Source organism: Vidua chalybeata, chromosome 6, assembly GCF_026979565.1.
Source record: "Vidua chalybeata isolate OUT-0048 chromosome 6, bVidCha1 merged haplotype, whole genome shotgun sequence".
NCBI lineage: Eukaryota > Metazoa > Chordata > Aves > Passeriformes > Viduidae > Vidua > Vidua chalybeata.
In genome coordinates this window covers 22,102,496-22,119,522 of record NC_071535.1, presented here as the reverse complement: position 1 = coordinate 22,119,522, position 17,027 = coordinate 22,102,496, and the positions used below count along the sequence as shown (strand labels likewise).

Sequence of the window (17,027 nt, the reverse complement as noted above, 5' to 3'; positions counted from 1 at the left end):
AGCAGTGTGCCAAGTCCTACTGGTTTGATTTTTTTTATGCTCAAATAGTGCTTTCAAACATTTCAACATCCCCTCTTGGTTCTTCTCCTTTAGTATTTAAATCAGAAGTATTTCTAAGACAACCATGTCTTTGTCTTCTAAAAACTATGTTGCACATCTTTGGCTAATACAGGAACATAACAATAACAGCCACCAAAGTATTTGACAAGATCCACATTTAAGAACCATCATCCTGCAACAACCTTGCTTCTCATTATCTATTGCCTCTAATTTCAGAAACTTCTTTGTTTCTTATTAATTGACAAATTAGTAATGAGGGACTCTTCACCTCACAACCTATTGGTCAAGTATAATTAATTTTATTTCCAGTGCCTCTGCTGCTCTGCAAAGTTTTGCTGCTCATAACTATGCAATCATTTGGCTTTTATGTGTCTATCACAACAGCTTCAGAGCATCTCTCAAGCATTTAAACCCAGAAAACTCTGCATGTCTCCCATTCCTTTTCATCCCCACCTGCTGAAGGATAGAGTTTGTATAATTTTCATTTCTTTCCTTTGCCACAGGCACTTGTTCTTACTTCATCCTCTATTTCAGGTTAAGGGTCTCCAGATCTCCTTGACACACATTCCAAAAGAGGTATATTTCCATTTCTTGCTCTTTCCTGACAGCAATCCTCCCTTTCAACACTCAGCAATTTCATTTCTAGAAGGAAATATATACAAAGGCAATTCAGCACCACCTCTGTAAGCTCAGGAATTTGTAAGAGGCACTGGAAAGTCCAAGGCCAAGACTGCAGGCCAAGACTGGAAGTGTATCTGTAAGAGATAGCTCAGTTGGTAGATTACAGTGCTAATAACACTGAGGTTGTGGGATTGATCCCTGTATGGGCCATTCACTTAAGAGCTGGGCTGGATGATCCTTGTGAGTCACTTCCAACTCAGAGTATTTTGTGAACTCTGTGATACATATTTCAATCTATGAAGGTAAAAAACAACAGTAGTTCTTCTGTCCCAAGTAAGGTGTACTTCATTTTAATCCTGACATCTATCACACTTTCAAGTGAACAGTGACTCATGGCCTTTCATCATTCGTATTTGTCAAACAAATCTAATTTAACCTCACAAATTCCCAAAGAGGAAAAAAAAAAGTTTTGTTGAAATTGCTATGCTTATACCACAAATAACATTGCTACAAACAATTGCTAAATGTAACCTGCCTCTCCTAAGGACCCATGATCCTGAAGCAAACTACCCATGTAAAATCATCAAACCCAGCAGAGAAGGAGCCAGAGGAATTACAGAAAGGACTTAGTAGTGGGAGCAAATTAAAAGGTGTGTGGTTTGCCTTGCTGCAGCAAGCAGATATGTACAAAGGGGGAGAAACTACTGACTGAATGGTCTTGGGACCCTGAGACAGAGAAATCCCTGGGGAAAATAAACCAGAAGTTTGTGCACCATGAAGCACATTGATGGACAAGTGGACTGTATCACTAAGAGAAAAACAGAGCAACTACATAAAAATACTGGCAAAACCAATAGGTAGCTATATCTCAATGGACTCTTGTGCTGTGAGGGGGAAAGACAGCAATGTCATTTAACTGCTGGTGAAAAAGCAGTAGCAGACCAGTAGCAGACCTCCTGCAGAGTCAACAAAAGCAACAGGATCTGCAGCTTGCACTTCAGCAGGAGAGACTGTTGCAATGTACACTGACATGGGGCCTGGGGAGTACTGCAGGACTGGCAGAAGGTGGTTTGGCTCAGGATGGAGTTAAAATACACATGCACACCTGTATCTCTAGATGCCTAATGCTGCTGCTGGAGAGGATTAAAACTGAGTAGCTACAGAAAACCTCCCCTCAACAAACGAAGGCCACACAGCATAGGGAGTGTTGAGCTATTTGGCTCTTGCTCTGGCCAGCCTGAGACTGGCTCCAGAAGCATACTCTCATGGCATCTGGGCTGCATTATATTCTTGGGGAATGTGCTCATTTACACCCAGGGAACATCACTACCTGCATGTTCAGAGATGAAAATAGCCTTGGAATTACTTCCACAGGGTGTGCTGCTAGAGCTTAAATGGATTGCCACCTCGAGAATTCCTCCGTGAGTAACATGACGGAGGAAGTGGTGTGGAGGAAATGAATTCATGTTAGACTATAGCATTTTGCTACAAGAGGTAAAGATTAATTATTAGTCCTACACCAGCTTACAGAAGGTTCTCCTGAGAGCAGGGACACTCCAATGATACACAGCTGACATGCAAACTTGCACAGGGAAGGGATTGTTCACTGGAGCATATACAGGTATGTGTCCATCATATACAGATAAGTGTGCCATTTGAGACATGGAGCCGTTCAACAGAGCAGTTAGAGAAACTCCTGTGTAGTGAGTGGTATAACGTTGAATTGAGACCAAATGGTCTTAAATTCTGTGGGAACTCCACTGTGAACCAAATGAAAAACCAAGAGAAGTCTGGTAACTACATTGCCAGGATTCCTTAGGGAACAACAGCCAAAAAGGCTTAAGAGCTTAGTAAAACAGCTATCCAGACCCAGACATCTTTAGGCATCAAAGAGAGTTGGTGTATCAGTACATAGACATTACAACCCTGAAAAAGAACATCATTGAGAAGTCTGTGTGGTAATGGGATGGGTCCCCATGAAACTGTACAACTTAGTTTGGACAAGACCCTGAGAGTAAGGATGTGTGTGCTGCCAAGGACTGATGCCTTAAATGCTTGCAGCAAGTCATATAAATATGGTGACTCTCAGCATGCTGGGAAGGAATCAGGCAACTCCACAAAGCTCATCTGAGGAGGAAATGGTTTGGAGCAGGTAACAGCCTACAATCCCCACAGACTCAGACCAAAATAAGAGCATGAAGGGCCTGCTTCAAGCAGGGAAATAACCTTGCTCTAATCTGGCTCCTTGCTTCTAAGGTTTGAAGAATTTTACTGGTTTTAAGCATCTTCCATCTTTTCTGAGCTGGAGGACATATCTGACAGCTATGCATGTGCTGGTCAAGTGAGGAAGAATACAACTGTATTTATATGTTCTATGCTAAAAGGATTATTTTCCTTAAAATATTAGAAAATAATTCTTTAATTTTACCTAAGTCCTCATTTACAACAACAGAAAGGAAATCTGGGGGGTTTTAAAGTGACTTTAACATCACTTTAATGTCAGTGTTTTCAACAGAGGTGCTATTAAGAACTTTCATTGTTATATAGTTTATGTTGTAAATTATTTCCATAGCAAGTCGATCATGTCTTATATTCTGGGCTATAACTCAGAGGGAGAGGGGATGGGAAAAGCACAGAATAGAGACTACGGAGCAAAACCTGTGCTGATTATTACCTGAATCTTGAGTATTCTTTTTAGTCCAATTTGTATAAGCAGTGTTTATTTGCAGGCAATGTTGAGGATCCAGCCAGGCTGCACCTGCCTTCCCAGGCATGCTCAAACACAGCCTAGGATTGCACATCTTCAAGGGAGAGCAGGGTGGGGTTCCTTCAAATGACAGAACCTTCTGCAAGGAGGAAGCTTCAAGCTGTAACTTGCAAAATATGTACTGTAAAAATCCAGCCCACAGAACACAGAAGATCTATGCAGAGACCTGCAACTAATCATGCAAAAACCTGAAAGGAGCTGCTCTTTGTACTAAGCATGTGCAGTGCAACTCTCAAGAAATGCTGTCATCAGTTCTAGCATGAGGAAAGACAGGTACAAAAGAGCATGAGAATTTCTGCATTGCTTCCTGGTATTTAACTGTCACACAAGCCACTAGACATTCTGTCAAGGCTGTTGACTAATGAATCTATCTTAGGCCAGGGGTCCTTGTTAGCAGAATGTGATTAGATATCCACAGATCACACAACTGATACTGTCCTTGATGCCTGCACCTCTTGCTGCCTCCTCTCCAGCAGAAATGGTGTAGTGAGCACAACTGAATGAGTTCAGCTGGATTAACACAAAAGTTGACTGCTGGATGAGAGGGTAAAGAGCTGGGAGTTGGAGTCAGAGAACCACTCAAAACCACAGCAAATGTTTGCCAAAAAAGAGTATATACACTTAGCAAGGTACAGCTCTTGAAAGGCTGCATCTTTTTGATAAGATACACAGCATAATCTTTAAGTGCAGGAGATGGGATGCAATAAATGTGCCAACTGGCCCTTCTTATCACTGCAGTCTGAATTTTTCAGGGAGGAATTATCTTTACATGTAACAGGGAGTCAAGAACATCAACAATACTTGAGCAAGTAATAAAAAATACTCCAAAATTTACTGCTGCAGGAAGATAAGAGCTCTTTCAGTTGTTTTAATCTCAAATGTTTTATCCCTGCCTTTGTATTTTACAGAAATCAGTTATAGACACTGAGTTCTAAGAGAAAATGTCTAGCATATCAAGCTAGATCAAATAAACTTTCAAGTCCATGGCCTGTATTTTCCAGTAGCAGACCAGATATTCAGGCTTCCCACTCCCTCCCTAATTCTGCCCCTAGCTCTTACATACATCAAACCTACAAAAGTGTATTGTCTTTACTCCAACAGTCTGCCAGTCTGGACATGTTTGAATGAAAACCTGAGCTACACTATGATCTTGTCTCTTGTTGCCATGATGTGTGCAGTGAAGAGTAAGATTGCCTTAGATAATCCAGAATATAGCAATTCAAAGCAACCCCGTCCTGTCTTTGATTTGGATGTGGTGTGCTTTCCACCATAGCCAAAGGGGAGCTCCTACCTCTGACACACAGGTATGCACTCTTCTTCACCTCGGCCCTCTGTGTGTTGCATCAGCAAGAACAGCAACAGCCTCCAGCCTTGGAGCTATCAGAGTGAAGGACGCACACACACTACAGGCAACTGGCCTGGCACTGAACGTTGTTGTTCCCAAACACCTGTGTCACACAAGCGCTTTTCAGTTCAGCTGCACAGTTGTGACAACATGCTTTTATTCCAGAGGAAGGGAGACAAGCATTTGGCGCAGTAACCAATGGCTATGGTCTCCCTTGTTCTGATAGGCATTTGCTGTGTGACCCTGGCTCAAACACTTGAGATTACCCATCTGGAAAATAGATAAACTAATGTGGTAACTTGAGGAGTAGCTTCACCCTTTCCTAGGCACAGTTCTCAAATATGGTTAGCAAAGTCACAGGCAACTTTGCATAAAAAACACTCGCTTAAGGAAGGGCAAAGCGCTGTTTTGGCTTCAAACCAACTCGGGGCTGTCCCCCCTGGAGAAGCCCCCTACGCCTTGCCAGTTTGGCAGCCCAGAAGCAGAAGCAGGCTGCTAAATCAGTGGTTTGCCTGAGGAGCGAGCGGAGGCTTGCAGCAGCATGGCTGCTTTCTCTGCACATTCCTCTGGTGACGCTGCTTATTACCCAGCATGCAGATAACCCTGAGTCAAGGCTTTGGTATGAGCGGCGCTGCCAGGAGCTGCGTGCTTGGAATAGAGGGTTACAGTTTAAACCGAGGTGAAGCGCCGTCCCCAGCCAGCTGCACCCTGCCTGCCTCTGCTACTCGGCTGGAGCCAGCCACCCCTTCACCTATTTGCAGAAAAGGAGCTTTCCAGTCCCTCCCCTCCACCCCATCGCTCACCCAGGGATCATTCCCATTGAGAAGCTCTCAGTCTAATAGTAATCCCGACGAATTTAGCTGCTGCTAATAAATCCCACCCTCTGCCCCTCCCAACCTGCCTCCATGCAAATCCATTTGTAGGTTACTTGAACAATAGCGGAGCTGTAATCAGCCCTCCTCTCTGGCAGCCTGCAGGGAGGGAGGGGAGGAGGATGATGACAGTGGGGAATTCTGCTCGGCTCCTTGAAGCTGCACAGACATGTTTCATGTCCCCGTTCCCATCCCCTGCGCAGAGGCGGGCAGGCAGGAGGGCAGGCAATCACATGGCTGTCTAGGTCGGCCCAGCCCAGCGGCAACAGCATGCCCTGGCGACCCTCCCCAGCCCAGCCCGGTTTGATTCAGTTCGGTTCAGTCCCTGCCTAAGCTGCCATGCCGCAGCAGTGCCAAGCCGCTCCGCGCTGCGGTGGAGCTGCCAGGCTCAGCCTCTACTCCCTAAACAAAGTAAAGGGCCTTTGCGCTGGCCAAAAAAAAATTAGAAAGATACCCCACTGAAGCAGACTTGAGCGAATGGGTGGCCTGGCACAGCCAGTACTGCCGGGAGAGCGGTGCCAGCCAGAGAGAAAGGCACAGCTCTCCATTATAGGGTCTTCGGGCACCACAGAAAACCAGTCTTCTCACTGTTAACGACGGTCGTGTAGGAAAGGGGGAAGGGAAATTTCCTGAAAATAAATTTCAATTTGCAGCAGCTCATATCTTAAAGGTTTCTTTGCAAAGGGTCATAAAAGCAGCAGCGAGTGCATATGGCCGAGCAGAGCTAGGGGGAGGGGGGTGGGGCGGGGAGGCCTGTGAGCGGATGCCAAATCAGCTGAAACCTAAGAAGCTTGACCTTCCTCACCTCCACCCCTGCTCCCACCGCCTCCAAAAAACCTTGCAAGGGCGCTTCGGGAAGACAAGGCACACAGCAGCGAGGAGAATGCAGTCTCAACCCGGCAATAGGCAGGGTTGTGTGGCTGTGTCAGTGAGGGGGAGAGAAAACACTTCAGGGTAGCTGTGTCCCCTCTCAGCAATGCAGACTTATACCAGCATGGTTCATTGCATCCAGCCAAGCAGTCAGACCTTGGAATCTTGAACCTACCTAGCCCCAAGTAGCTCAGCCAGTCCAACCAGTCACAGACTGTACTGGCCAGACAGACTTTTGGTGAGCGTCCTCCCCCTCCCATTCACATGTCTAACTGCTCCCTTCTGCTGTTCACCCTACAGTTCCCTGAATGGCTGAAAGAGAGTGGATTTGCTGTCAAAAACTTGAAATGACATGTAATCTCCCATGATTCTTCTTATGGAGTTAGGCAAGTCCATTCCCAGGGAGAAGAACTGGATTCCTGCAGAGGCTCCCAGTCAGGGATGGCAGTGTGGGGCTGGGCTGCCCTGTGGCAAACACGTGGAGACAGAGATGTTTGTCTTGCTCATCAGAGGAGCCCCGTGGTAGCCTCAGTCAGTGCACACATGCCTAATTCTTCTTTTAAGACATACATCTGGGAAAAGACCTTGTATGCCATTCTTTTCACATCACCCTATCAGCAGAGGCATTCCCCTTACCAAACTGCATTAGAGGTTTTAAGGCAGGGGCTGAAACAACAAAAGCTTGGTTACATGGTTTTCAGACACCTTGATGATAAATCCAGCAGTGCGTGTTTCTATACAGGAAGGTATAACCATGCCCTCTGCATCTTCTGGGGGATGGTTGTAAGGACAACTCTGTAGGAACAGAGTTTTGGGTAGAAAATGCATGCTGTAATGGATTCTGATGGCTGAATGCCAAGGGGGAAGCTGTTCTGCTTCAATAATAGCCTTACAAGAGTCAGCACTACAGTGACAGTTCAGTACTCTGCTGCAGATCTACAGGATGTGTCACTTTGGCAGAGAAAGAAGTTGCTAATGCACAACACAATCCATCCTACAATGAATGGAGAATGACTGCATACCAAAAAAAAAAAAAAAAAAAAAAAGGCAAGACTTAGGAAAAAGGGAAGCTGCAAGGCAACTACTGCATAGTAAGCTGGGAACCTGAGAGCTCTGAAGACAAAGCCCTTTCCCTTGAGGGGAAGAAAATCTCAGCTCACAAGACACATAAAGAAGCAGACAACCCTTTTTCCAGTGACTGCTGCAGCCCTGCAAAGCTGTGCTGGCAGCCAGCCTATTGGAAGAGATTGCAGTTTCAAAACAATGTCAGTCCTGACTAGTTCGAGGAGGTGAGCATACTCATATGCACAACATTGCTAAGTAAATAAAAAAAGATAACAAGATTTGTATTAAATTACACCAGTTACCATTGGTAAACTCGAGTTCCTGTTGGAACTGCGTAGTATTTCCCCCAAATGGACATAGCAGCTCTTCACTGCACAAACACATCTATCTCCAACTCACACACAGCTGCCAATGCTTAAAAAACAAACATCCAGTGACACACATGTTCTAACCCAGTTCTAAGAAAATAGGCTACAAGGCTATTAAAAGAAATGTCAAGAATAATCTAACTGGAAAAAAAAAAAAAAAACCAACCAAAAAAAAACCAACCAAAAAGCAAAACACAACAACCCTCCCTGGGAAAATAAACCATTTAAATACTTCCCCATTACAAGAAGGAATGAAAGCACAATAAATGACCATCTGGACAAATAAATTAACTTACACAATTTATTCAAGCAAACATTGGGCTGTACCTTAAATAACTGGCAAGTATGGGGGGATGGGAGCATTACTGTAAAATACAGAAATAAGCTGAATCTCTGTACATGAGACTCACTCGGCAACTCCCTTTTCCTCCTTGAAAAAAAGGTTACAACTTGTTTGTCAGCTGTGGACATCTTCAGAAAGACAAAAACCTATGGAGTGGGTTCAAAGCAATGCTGGCTAATATGCCCAGACTGGCTGCTTAATGAGCCAGAGTAAAAGAAAAGGTCACATGGTTACAGAAAACCTCCATACAACAAACGCCCTGTAGCTATGGTTAATTTTAATTAACTGCAGTATTACAATCCACTTCAAGCTTATTTTCCACCAATGTTTACTGCACCTTACCTTTCCTTTGCCTGCTAAAAATCAAACTGATTAGTCTCATAAGTGGGCTTATGTTTCAAAAAATAAGAGCTTTTCAAAAATTATCTGAAATTTTAAAAATCCACAAAATGGGTCCCTTTCTAGCTATAACTACTGATGAATTATTTCAAGATTACAGGAGTGGTTCTGTTTATATAAATCAGGGTATTCACATTTCTGGGATACAATTAAATGTTGAATAGCCAGTAGTAGTTCTCTTTTAATAGCAGTTGCAATTCACATATGAATATTACTTCTCCTTAAGTTTAAACTTGTATTTCAACCATGTGTACAATTTTTTTTCCTCTGCCAGTCATGAGCTTACAATGTTAGTCTCCCTATCTCATGATTTAAAAATAAACTGCTGTGTGAGAATTGCATGCTTAGAAATAACTGAAAATAGGATCAGTACAAACCTATATTCTAAAAAACATGTAAGTTGTATCCAACAATTAACTCAAAATATTCATTTTCTGCATTACTTCTTTGATTCATTACATAAGAACAATATGTTTGGAGATTTTTAAGCACTGATATATCACTTGTCAGAAAAAAAAAAATCTATATACACACAAAGTCAATGTCTGAAATCACAGATACAGCGATGCCAAATACTAAATCTCAGAACATAACAAACCCCACCCCCTCCCCATACACACGAAACAGCCAGAGTGTATCTACACAAGACTGCAAAGATCTGTAGGCACACTAAGCATATAGTCTCAAGGCTTCTACCCTCCTTCCCACCAGGAATACAAATCAAGTATGTATTAAGACCAAGCAGATACCAAATGCCATCCAACTTCCCTTTACACAACTATGGGGCTTTGGTGGGTGGGGATCCCACCAAATGGAATAAAATAAGAGCTCATAACCTATGATACTGTTGCATTTGGAACAGCTCTATATTCTGCTGGTCAAACTGCAAAGGATTTCTGCCGCGCTGCTGGGTTTTTTTCAGGTTTTCCCCTCTTTCCTCCATTTGCCTCACTGAAAAGGACAAAGTTCACATTAGGTTTGTTTGCATTTTCTAGCTAGCATGAGGCCTGTGTATTTACTTTGCCTGTTGATCTCTTAACAGGTATTACACTGCTTCCCTATCTCCAGAAAATGCCAATGTCACACAGAATTGTTAATTACATGAAGAATCACATATAATCATTGCCAAAAAGAAAGCATTCACTTCAATGCTTAAAGGAAGCTTCCTTGCCTGAAAACACAATAAAGCCCCTGAACTGCTCATCCATTCAAGTTATGAAAAGCCAATGCCTAAATGGGGTAGCAACCCACCAGCTGCAACACTAACTGTAGAAGCTGTTATTTCATGCTACCCTTTTCTGTACTCTGTTCAGCTACAGTCCTGCCTTACCATGAGTTTGTGGCTAATGTCAAACTTTGACAACCACTCTTAAAATCAACTAAAGTTATTAACTATGGGATGCTGGGTTGTTTTGTGGATTTTTTTTTTTAAAAAGAAGGCTTTATTTTAAACCTCAAGCCTTATTAAATTGCACAGGCAATGTATGCATCCTGTATTGCAAACAGCTTGCAGCTGGAGAGCTAGTGGGGGGGAGGAGAAGGGAGGAGGAAATGAGATGCAGGAACAGTAAATAGAAAATGCTTAGTCAGCAACCGTTACTGCAACATTAAAGGTGAAATGTAAATAGGCACAGTGCCAAGATTTAAGTAAGTTTGATAATACCATCATCATCTTACTACATATAAGTGAAAATGTGCATACAGGTGCCACAATTATCACAACGAACTGTAGACTCTTGGTATAATGGAGACCTTTAAAAAGCCGACACGGCTTGCGCATACTGCCTAAGCTTAGAGAAAAATGAAACTTGCTACTCAAGAAGTATTAATATCAATTGAATTTATTACAATTTACTAAGCTCCAAGGCACATTACAGTGTTCTGTTAACTACAGAAATGTATAAAGGACAAACAGAGCATGTTTCTCATGTACAGCATTTTGCTCTACTGTTCAAAAGCATCCGTGCATCAATAAAAGCAAAAACAAAAAACACATGAAGATTAAAAAACGTTCAGATCAATAGAAACAAACTGAAACATTTTCCTTACAAACTTGCAACAAAAAAACACCCTCCCCCCACAGCCACCCCACCGTTTTGCAACAAAAAAACAGAAATGAAAAAAAAAGGTGAAAGACTAACACTCAGGGCTTGTAAAACGTAAGCTGTCACCATTTTTGTAGCAATTTTTTAGGCATCAACACTGGCCTTGGCAAAAATTTTTTTTTTGTCTTTTGCGTTTTTCTTCTTCTTTCAGAGAAGTGCATACATTTACAAAAATACACACCAGCAGCAGGTAATCGCTAAGGGCTATTAACTTTGTACCTAGCCAACACACTGCCAAAGAAATGAGAACAGGTATTATGTAGTAACCAAACAATATTATATTCTGTTTAACAAAAACCAGCTCTATCCTTCAAATGAAGAAGAGTACATACCTTTGTTTCAAAATATAGAAACATACGACGAAAATAATGTCTATACATAAGACTAACTTTTGCAGTTTGTTATATTCACAATTCTACATCTTCAGGAGTCTGAAGGGATTGGATTTCTTACTCAAGGGTCTCTCTCCTTTTTCACTTTAACGTCCCCAGCTAAAATGGTCGCGATCTCGCCCTGCATAAATGCCCAAGGCACATTGGAACCGACTAGGGGGCATTTCTCTCCACTGGGGCAGTAGACTTCACCAGTCGCCCCTTGGGCCTTGATGCTTTCTCTGGAACAAGGGAAGCAGAACTTGTGGCTGGGCACAGAGGGGCACTGAACAAAGTGGGTGTCCTCCAAGCGTTCGTGGCAAATGGTGCAGCACAGGGGCCCACTGTTGGCCATGGGGGAGTCCGGAATGTTTTGGGGGTGCACTTGGTCCATGGCGGGGTGGGTGCTGGGGGGAGGAGGGGCCACTTGCAGGTTCATGTCCCCGTTGCGGGAGGCCAGACGGCGCTGACCCGGCACCGAAGCCGGCGACACGGGGCTGCTGCTGTTCCTGCGGGTGGACGTGGTGGAGTGCACCGAGCTGCCGTCCTTGGGCGAGTGGGCATTGCCCAGCGTGTCGGCCACCGACATGAGCGCGGCCATGGGGGACTGTCCGTTCTGGGGGGCGGACTCGGGTGGCGTGGTCCGGTTGGAGTGAGGCCCGAGGGGCGGCGGCGGCGGGGGGCCCCCGCCATGCACCGCCCCGAAGCCCCCGGCCGACATGGTGAGCTTGAGCGCTTCGCTCTGGCTGGCCATCCACTGCTGCCGCTGCTGCTCGTCGCTGAGCTTCAGAGCCCCCTCGGCCGAGTCCGAGGGTTCAGGAGAGGCTTTCCTCTTGCGCATCGCCCCGCCGCCGCCGCCGCCTCCGCCACCGCCAGGTCCCCTAGAGGCGGCGGCCGTGCCCTGCGCCCCGCCGGCCCCGGCCCCCGGCCGCGGGAGACTCACCAGCGCCGTGGGCAGCATGGGGCAGCTGGCGTCCAGGTAGGGCTGCGGCAGCATGTCGGCGCCCACCAGCTCCTTGAAGAAGCGCACAGACTCGGGCAGCAGGTCCCCCAGGAGCCGCCAGTCGCCAGAACCGTGCTTCTTCTCGTACTCCAGGTACTTGAAGCCCGAGGAGAGGCCGCGGCCGAAGTCCTTCATACAGTCCTGGTACATCTGCTTGGCCACGCCGGAGGCGCTGGAGAAGACGGTGCCGGAGCCGCTAGGGTACTCGATGAAGAGCTTCAGCTCATAGTCCATGCCCGGCTTGGAGACGGCGTCGAAGGCAAAGACGCGGCCCAACAGGGCGTGATCCTTCTTGAAGCGCACCTCGTAGGGGGTGCAGCCGGCCAGAGTGAGCAGCGTGTCCCTCACGATCTTGGGCTTGCTGGCCCACTCCTCGGCGCGATTCCGCAAACTCTCGCTAAGCTCGGCCAGCGCCTCCGCGTTGCGCTGCTTCTCCTTCAGCTCCCGCTCTTGGTCACTGCTGGATACCGAGCCCGGCCGCTTGCCGCAGGCCTCGGAGGACGAGCTGCCGCCTCCCCCGGCACCGCCGCCGCAGGTGCCCCCTTGGGAAGAGGCGGAGGGAGCGGGGGGACCCCCGGCGCCGCGGCCGCTCAGGCCCCCGTGCGGCGGAGGCAGCGCCACGCCGGAGGCAGCGGGGCCGTTCAGCAGCGTCTGCGGCAGCAGGTTGGGGGGCACGTTCATCTGAGCGCCGGCGGCCCCCGGGGGCAGGCCAGACACGAGCCCCCCGTGCGTCCCGCGACGGGAGGAGGAAGAGGAGGAGGAGGAGTTGGGGCTTTGCCGGTTCAGCTCCGGTGGCCCGTCCTCAGGCTGCTTGGGGAAGCCATTGGGGCCCCCCAGTCCGTTGGGCAGGCGGGCGCCATGGCTGCTGCCCAGGCTGCCCGGCGGCGGCGGGTACTCGAAGCGGCTGCGCTGCTCCGCCGCGGCGGCGCTGAGCCCGTAGCGGTCCAGGCTGGACTGGGTCAGCCCCGCCGAGGCCGCCTTGGATGTGGCATCCACATGGTTGAGCTGCTGCTGGGCCGCCGCCGCCGCCGCTTCTTTGGCGGACAGCGTCACTGCCTTTACGCCGACCGGCGGCGGGGGGCCCGGGGAGCGACCGTCCTGGAAGCAGCCGTGCGCCCGCTTCAACTGCCGGGCCGTCTCGATAACGAACTCGATGCGGTCGGCGCCCTCATAATTAACGCAGCCCCGGCAGACGGGCTCCGTGAAGTCCCAGATCATGGCCCAGGGCATGCGGGGCAGATCGCATAGGTAGCATGACTGCCTCCGCGACGAGGACACCTGCGCGGCGGACATGGTGCTGCTGGCTGGGGAGCTGCTGCCGCTGCCGCGGGGGTAGGGGCTGGCTCAGTCTTCCCCCCCGAGCTGCAGGGGCGGGGGGGTGGCTCTCCGTACCTGATCCTGTTGCCCCTTTCAGCAAGGGGGATCGTCTGCTTTTAGTTCGCTCCTGCTGCCGGAGATGGCTGCTTCTACCTGTGATCCTGCCGCTGCTGCCCTGGTGGGGTGGGAAACGATTCCACTGCTCCTCCGGGGGGTTGGCTGGGTGGGGGTCGCTTTCTAGCCGCTTCTGTTTCCCTGCGCTCTCTAGCTCTCCGCTTGCTGCTGCTCCTCCTCCGGGAGGAGGCGGAGGTGCACGGAGGAAGATGGGGGGGGTCACCTTCCACCCGCCACGGCTGCCTCGTGAGCTTGCAGCTCGGTACGTGCTGATCCACCGCCGTGAGCAAGACAGGGGCACCCGCACGGAGCTGTTCGGTCCCGGCAGCGGCGGCTTCCCTGAGGGCTGGCGGAGCTGTGGCAGTCCGGGAAGCAGCAGCGGCGGCGGCAGCAGCAGCGTGGCGAGCGGCGCCGCCTGCTCCTCACTCACATCCTCGCCGCTACTCGCAGTCCGAGCGCGGGGTGCTGCGCGCCGCCGCGTGTGGCTGCGCGCCCCCTCCGCCGCGCCGCGCTCCCCCCGCGCCGCGACGCCCCTCCCCTTCTCCGCGCCGTGCTCCCGGCTCGGCTGCACCCGGGCGGGGCCCCGCGTCACCGCCGAGCGCCCGCGCCCCGCTCCCCTCCCCCCGGCCGCCGGCGCGGAGCTCACTTGTTGCGCGGGGCGCGCATGCCCGGCGCGCTGCCCGCGCCCTCCCCGGCGCGGCCGCAGCTGGAGCGCGGCGGGGCGCGGGCAGCCTGCGCTGCCGGCTATGTTTGGAAACTTGAACGCCAGATCGCGCCCTCACCCTCCTCCCCGGCCGCGCTGCCGGCCCCCCGCCGCGGCACCGCGGTCAGGGCGCGCATGCACAGTCGTCGTCGTGGTGGTGGGTGGTGGGGCTGTTTTTTTTGGTTGGTTGGTTGGTTGGTTTTTTCTCTGACTGCGCTTTCTAAGTTCAGATGTCTCGCTTTCGGGATTTTGTAAGCCCGCGGTTCGCCCCGCTTTACTTCCGTGACGGCTGCGCGGCTTTCTGCCACCGCGACTGTCGGTGGGATTCCCGTGCGCTCCGGCTGCTGAGGCAAATGGGGGATCCCGCCTTAATATCCGATTTCGTGTTTCTCTTTCAGTGATCCCAGTGACAGAATGACACAGTTTTTGTAAGCCTGTGACTGCATCAGAAGCTCTTCCACTTTTGATTTGTTTAAACCAGCCATGTTTGCCAAGTATTTAAGGCTGGGCTGGGAAAGATAGTGCTGTGCATTGCTCAAGGGTGTAGGAGAGGCCAGGCAGGTGAGTGAGTAATCGCTGTGATCTCATCTCGCTAATGCACAGGGACGTAGGATTTCCCCGGCGTTGTGAGAACACAGGGTTTTTGGGTTTTTTTTTGGTTGTTTTTTTTTTTTTTCCCTTCTATTTCTCCCTTTAAATAGCTAGCTAACATTTGCATAACACTGTTAACAGTCAAATTACTTAAAACAACCTCGGTTCATGCAAATAACCCAAGAATTCATTTCACTGGGAGGGAAACAAAATAAACCCCCCCGAAGCTTTCCTTCTCCCGCCCGCGATCCCCGAAGTTGCCCGCTCCCCGCCCGGCCCCGCGGCCACGCCGGTGCCCGTGCTGGCCAGGAGGGGCTCTGCAGAACCCGCTTTTGCTCTCGTTGCAGTCGGCGGCTGTTTTTGTAAATATCGACATCGCTGCCTGCGTCCAAAGAATAATAAACTGTCACTGCGGGGACGCGGTTCGGCCGGGACCCGGCGCGGGCGGCCACCGGCATCGCGCCACTGGCGCGCAGCCGGCCGCACGGTGCCCGCGGAGACAGCGCGCAGCGGGGGAGGGCGCGGGGGGCGGGGGGGGGGAAGCCGTCGCACGCTCGGCGAACGCGGAACCTCTCCCAGCTGGGCTGTGTTGGGTGGATTTCTTTCTTTCAGTATCTCTTCCTGATTCCTTTGTTGCTAGAAGCGCCGAAATGCCCGTCCATTGCAGGTTTCCCTCTGTGTTTTAAAAGGACTTAAGTGTTTCTATGGCGGGGTGCCACGGCTCCCTTACGCCGGCACGCTCAGCAGCCATGCAGCACAAACGGGGAAAGACACCTTCTATTCGATTAATAACGTTTTGGAACTCACATGACAAAAAAACCTTCCTTTAAATATTTCATTTCATATAATCAATATGTGCCATTTCCATTTTTAGTTGTCCAAAGCATTTTATATGTATCTAGTTCTAGTCTACAAAGCTGGCAAATGAGTCTGATTATACGTGTGTGGAATTATTTTATACGGAAGGCTTAATGAAATGCACACATTGAAGTTACAGAAATGGTAGGAACAGATAAAATACAGTTAGAAAATCAATTGTGACAAAGTGACTCTTTTTCAGGGGAAGCTTGTAGAAGGGTAAATAGAGATAGAAAAGTCTTTGAATTATGTGAGTATCCTGTATGCAAATTGGCTGAAGAAGATGCGCTAAAGGGGAGTGGATTTCACACTTTAAAATTTCACACCTGAACTGTGGACATTACAGAAGCTTCACAGAAGTATGGCGGATGAAAGCTGGTCAAAGTAAAAAGTCTTTGCTTCCAGCCACAGTGATTTAGTGATGGCTACAGGATTTCTACATTAATATGTCTTTACTTCACTAAACAAGCATGTGTTCCCTCTGATTCATACTGGAATGTATGAATGTATGTAGCTCCTTTCCTATCCTTTTACTGCCTCACATTGATCTTCATATGAGGAGAATTGGGCTGTGGCAAAAGGTCAGCCTCTGCTTAAAAGATTCGAGTTGAGAGACCTGAAGCTTTCCCTTCATCCCACATGTCTAAGAATGCAGAACTGCAACATATCCTGACTGTATTTCAGTCCCCCGGTTACACAAATCCAACACATGACAAGGCACTCCATGACAAGGCACTACCCCTCACCCTGGATCCTCGATCCACTGAATCCTCCTGCAAGAAAACCCTTTTTTGGTAAACTCACCTCACAGGAACAGACTTCTTGGCTCACAAGAGCAGTCTTTATAGTGGGTGTAAATAATAATCACCTTAGATATAATCTAGCTTTAGAAAACCATTTACAGGCGCTGTCAACTCCCTTTATAGTTTGTGAATAGAAAAAGAGAGATTAGCATCTGTGACCCGACCAAACTGCCTTTACTCTAACTTGCAGGATACACAATTGCGGAAATATGTTTGTCTTTCCGTAATGATTAAACTTTGATTTAAACTTTGGTCATGGGCACGTACTGTACCATTACGCAAGCGGCACTTAAGGATGAAGTGTCAGCATAGCAACAATATGGCCAGCAGCAGCAGTGATCTCTGCAAAGCTGATTGATGAAGAGAACTGCAATGTAAATGCAAATAAATGCCACGCTGTGGCACCTTCACAGGGAACGACTTGTCAGTATCAATCTAATCTGGGTAGGGAA

General features: G+C 48.6%; 1 protein-coding gene across 1 annotated transcript; it reads right to left on the bottom strand.

Moving 5' to 3' along the window:
• Nucleotides 1-10,533: 10,533 nt before the first annotated feature.
• Nucleotides 10,534-14,051, bottom strand: IRF2BPL (interferon regulatory factor 2 binding protein like). Its single transcript, XM_053946287.1, has one exon. It carries the CDS (start codon nt 13,480-13,482, stop codon nt 11,269-11,271), a length of 2,214 nt encoding a protein of 737 aa, XP_053802262.1. The 5' UTR covers nt 13,483-14,051; the 3' UTR covers nt 10,534-11,268.
• Nucleotides 14,052-17,027: the final 2,976 nt, after the last annotated feature.

Bases quoted from the DNA above. Each gene is read 5' to 3' on its own strand.
- IRF2BPL (XM_053946287.1), bottom strand. From the start codon at position 13,482: ATGTCCGCCGCGCAGGTGTCCTCGTCGCGGAGGCAGTCATGCTACCTA.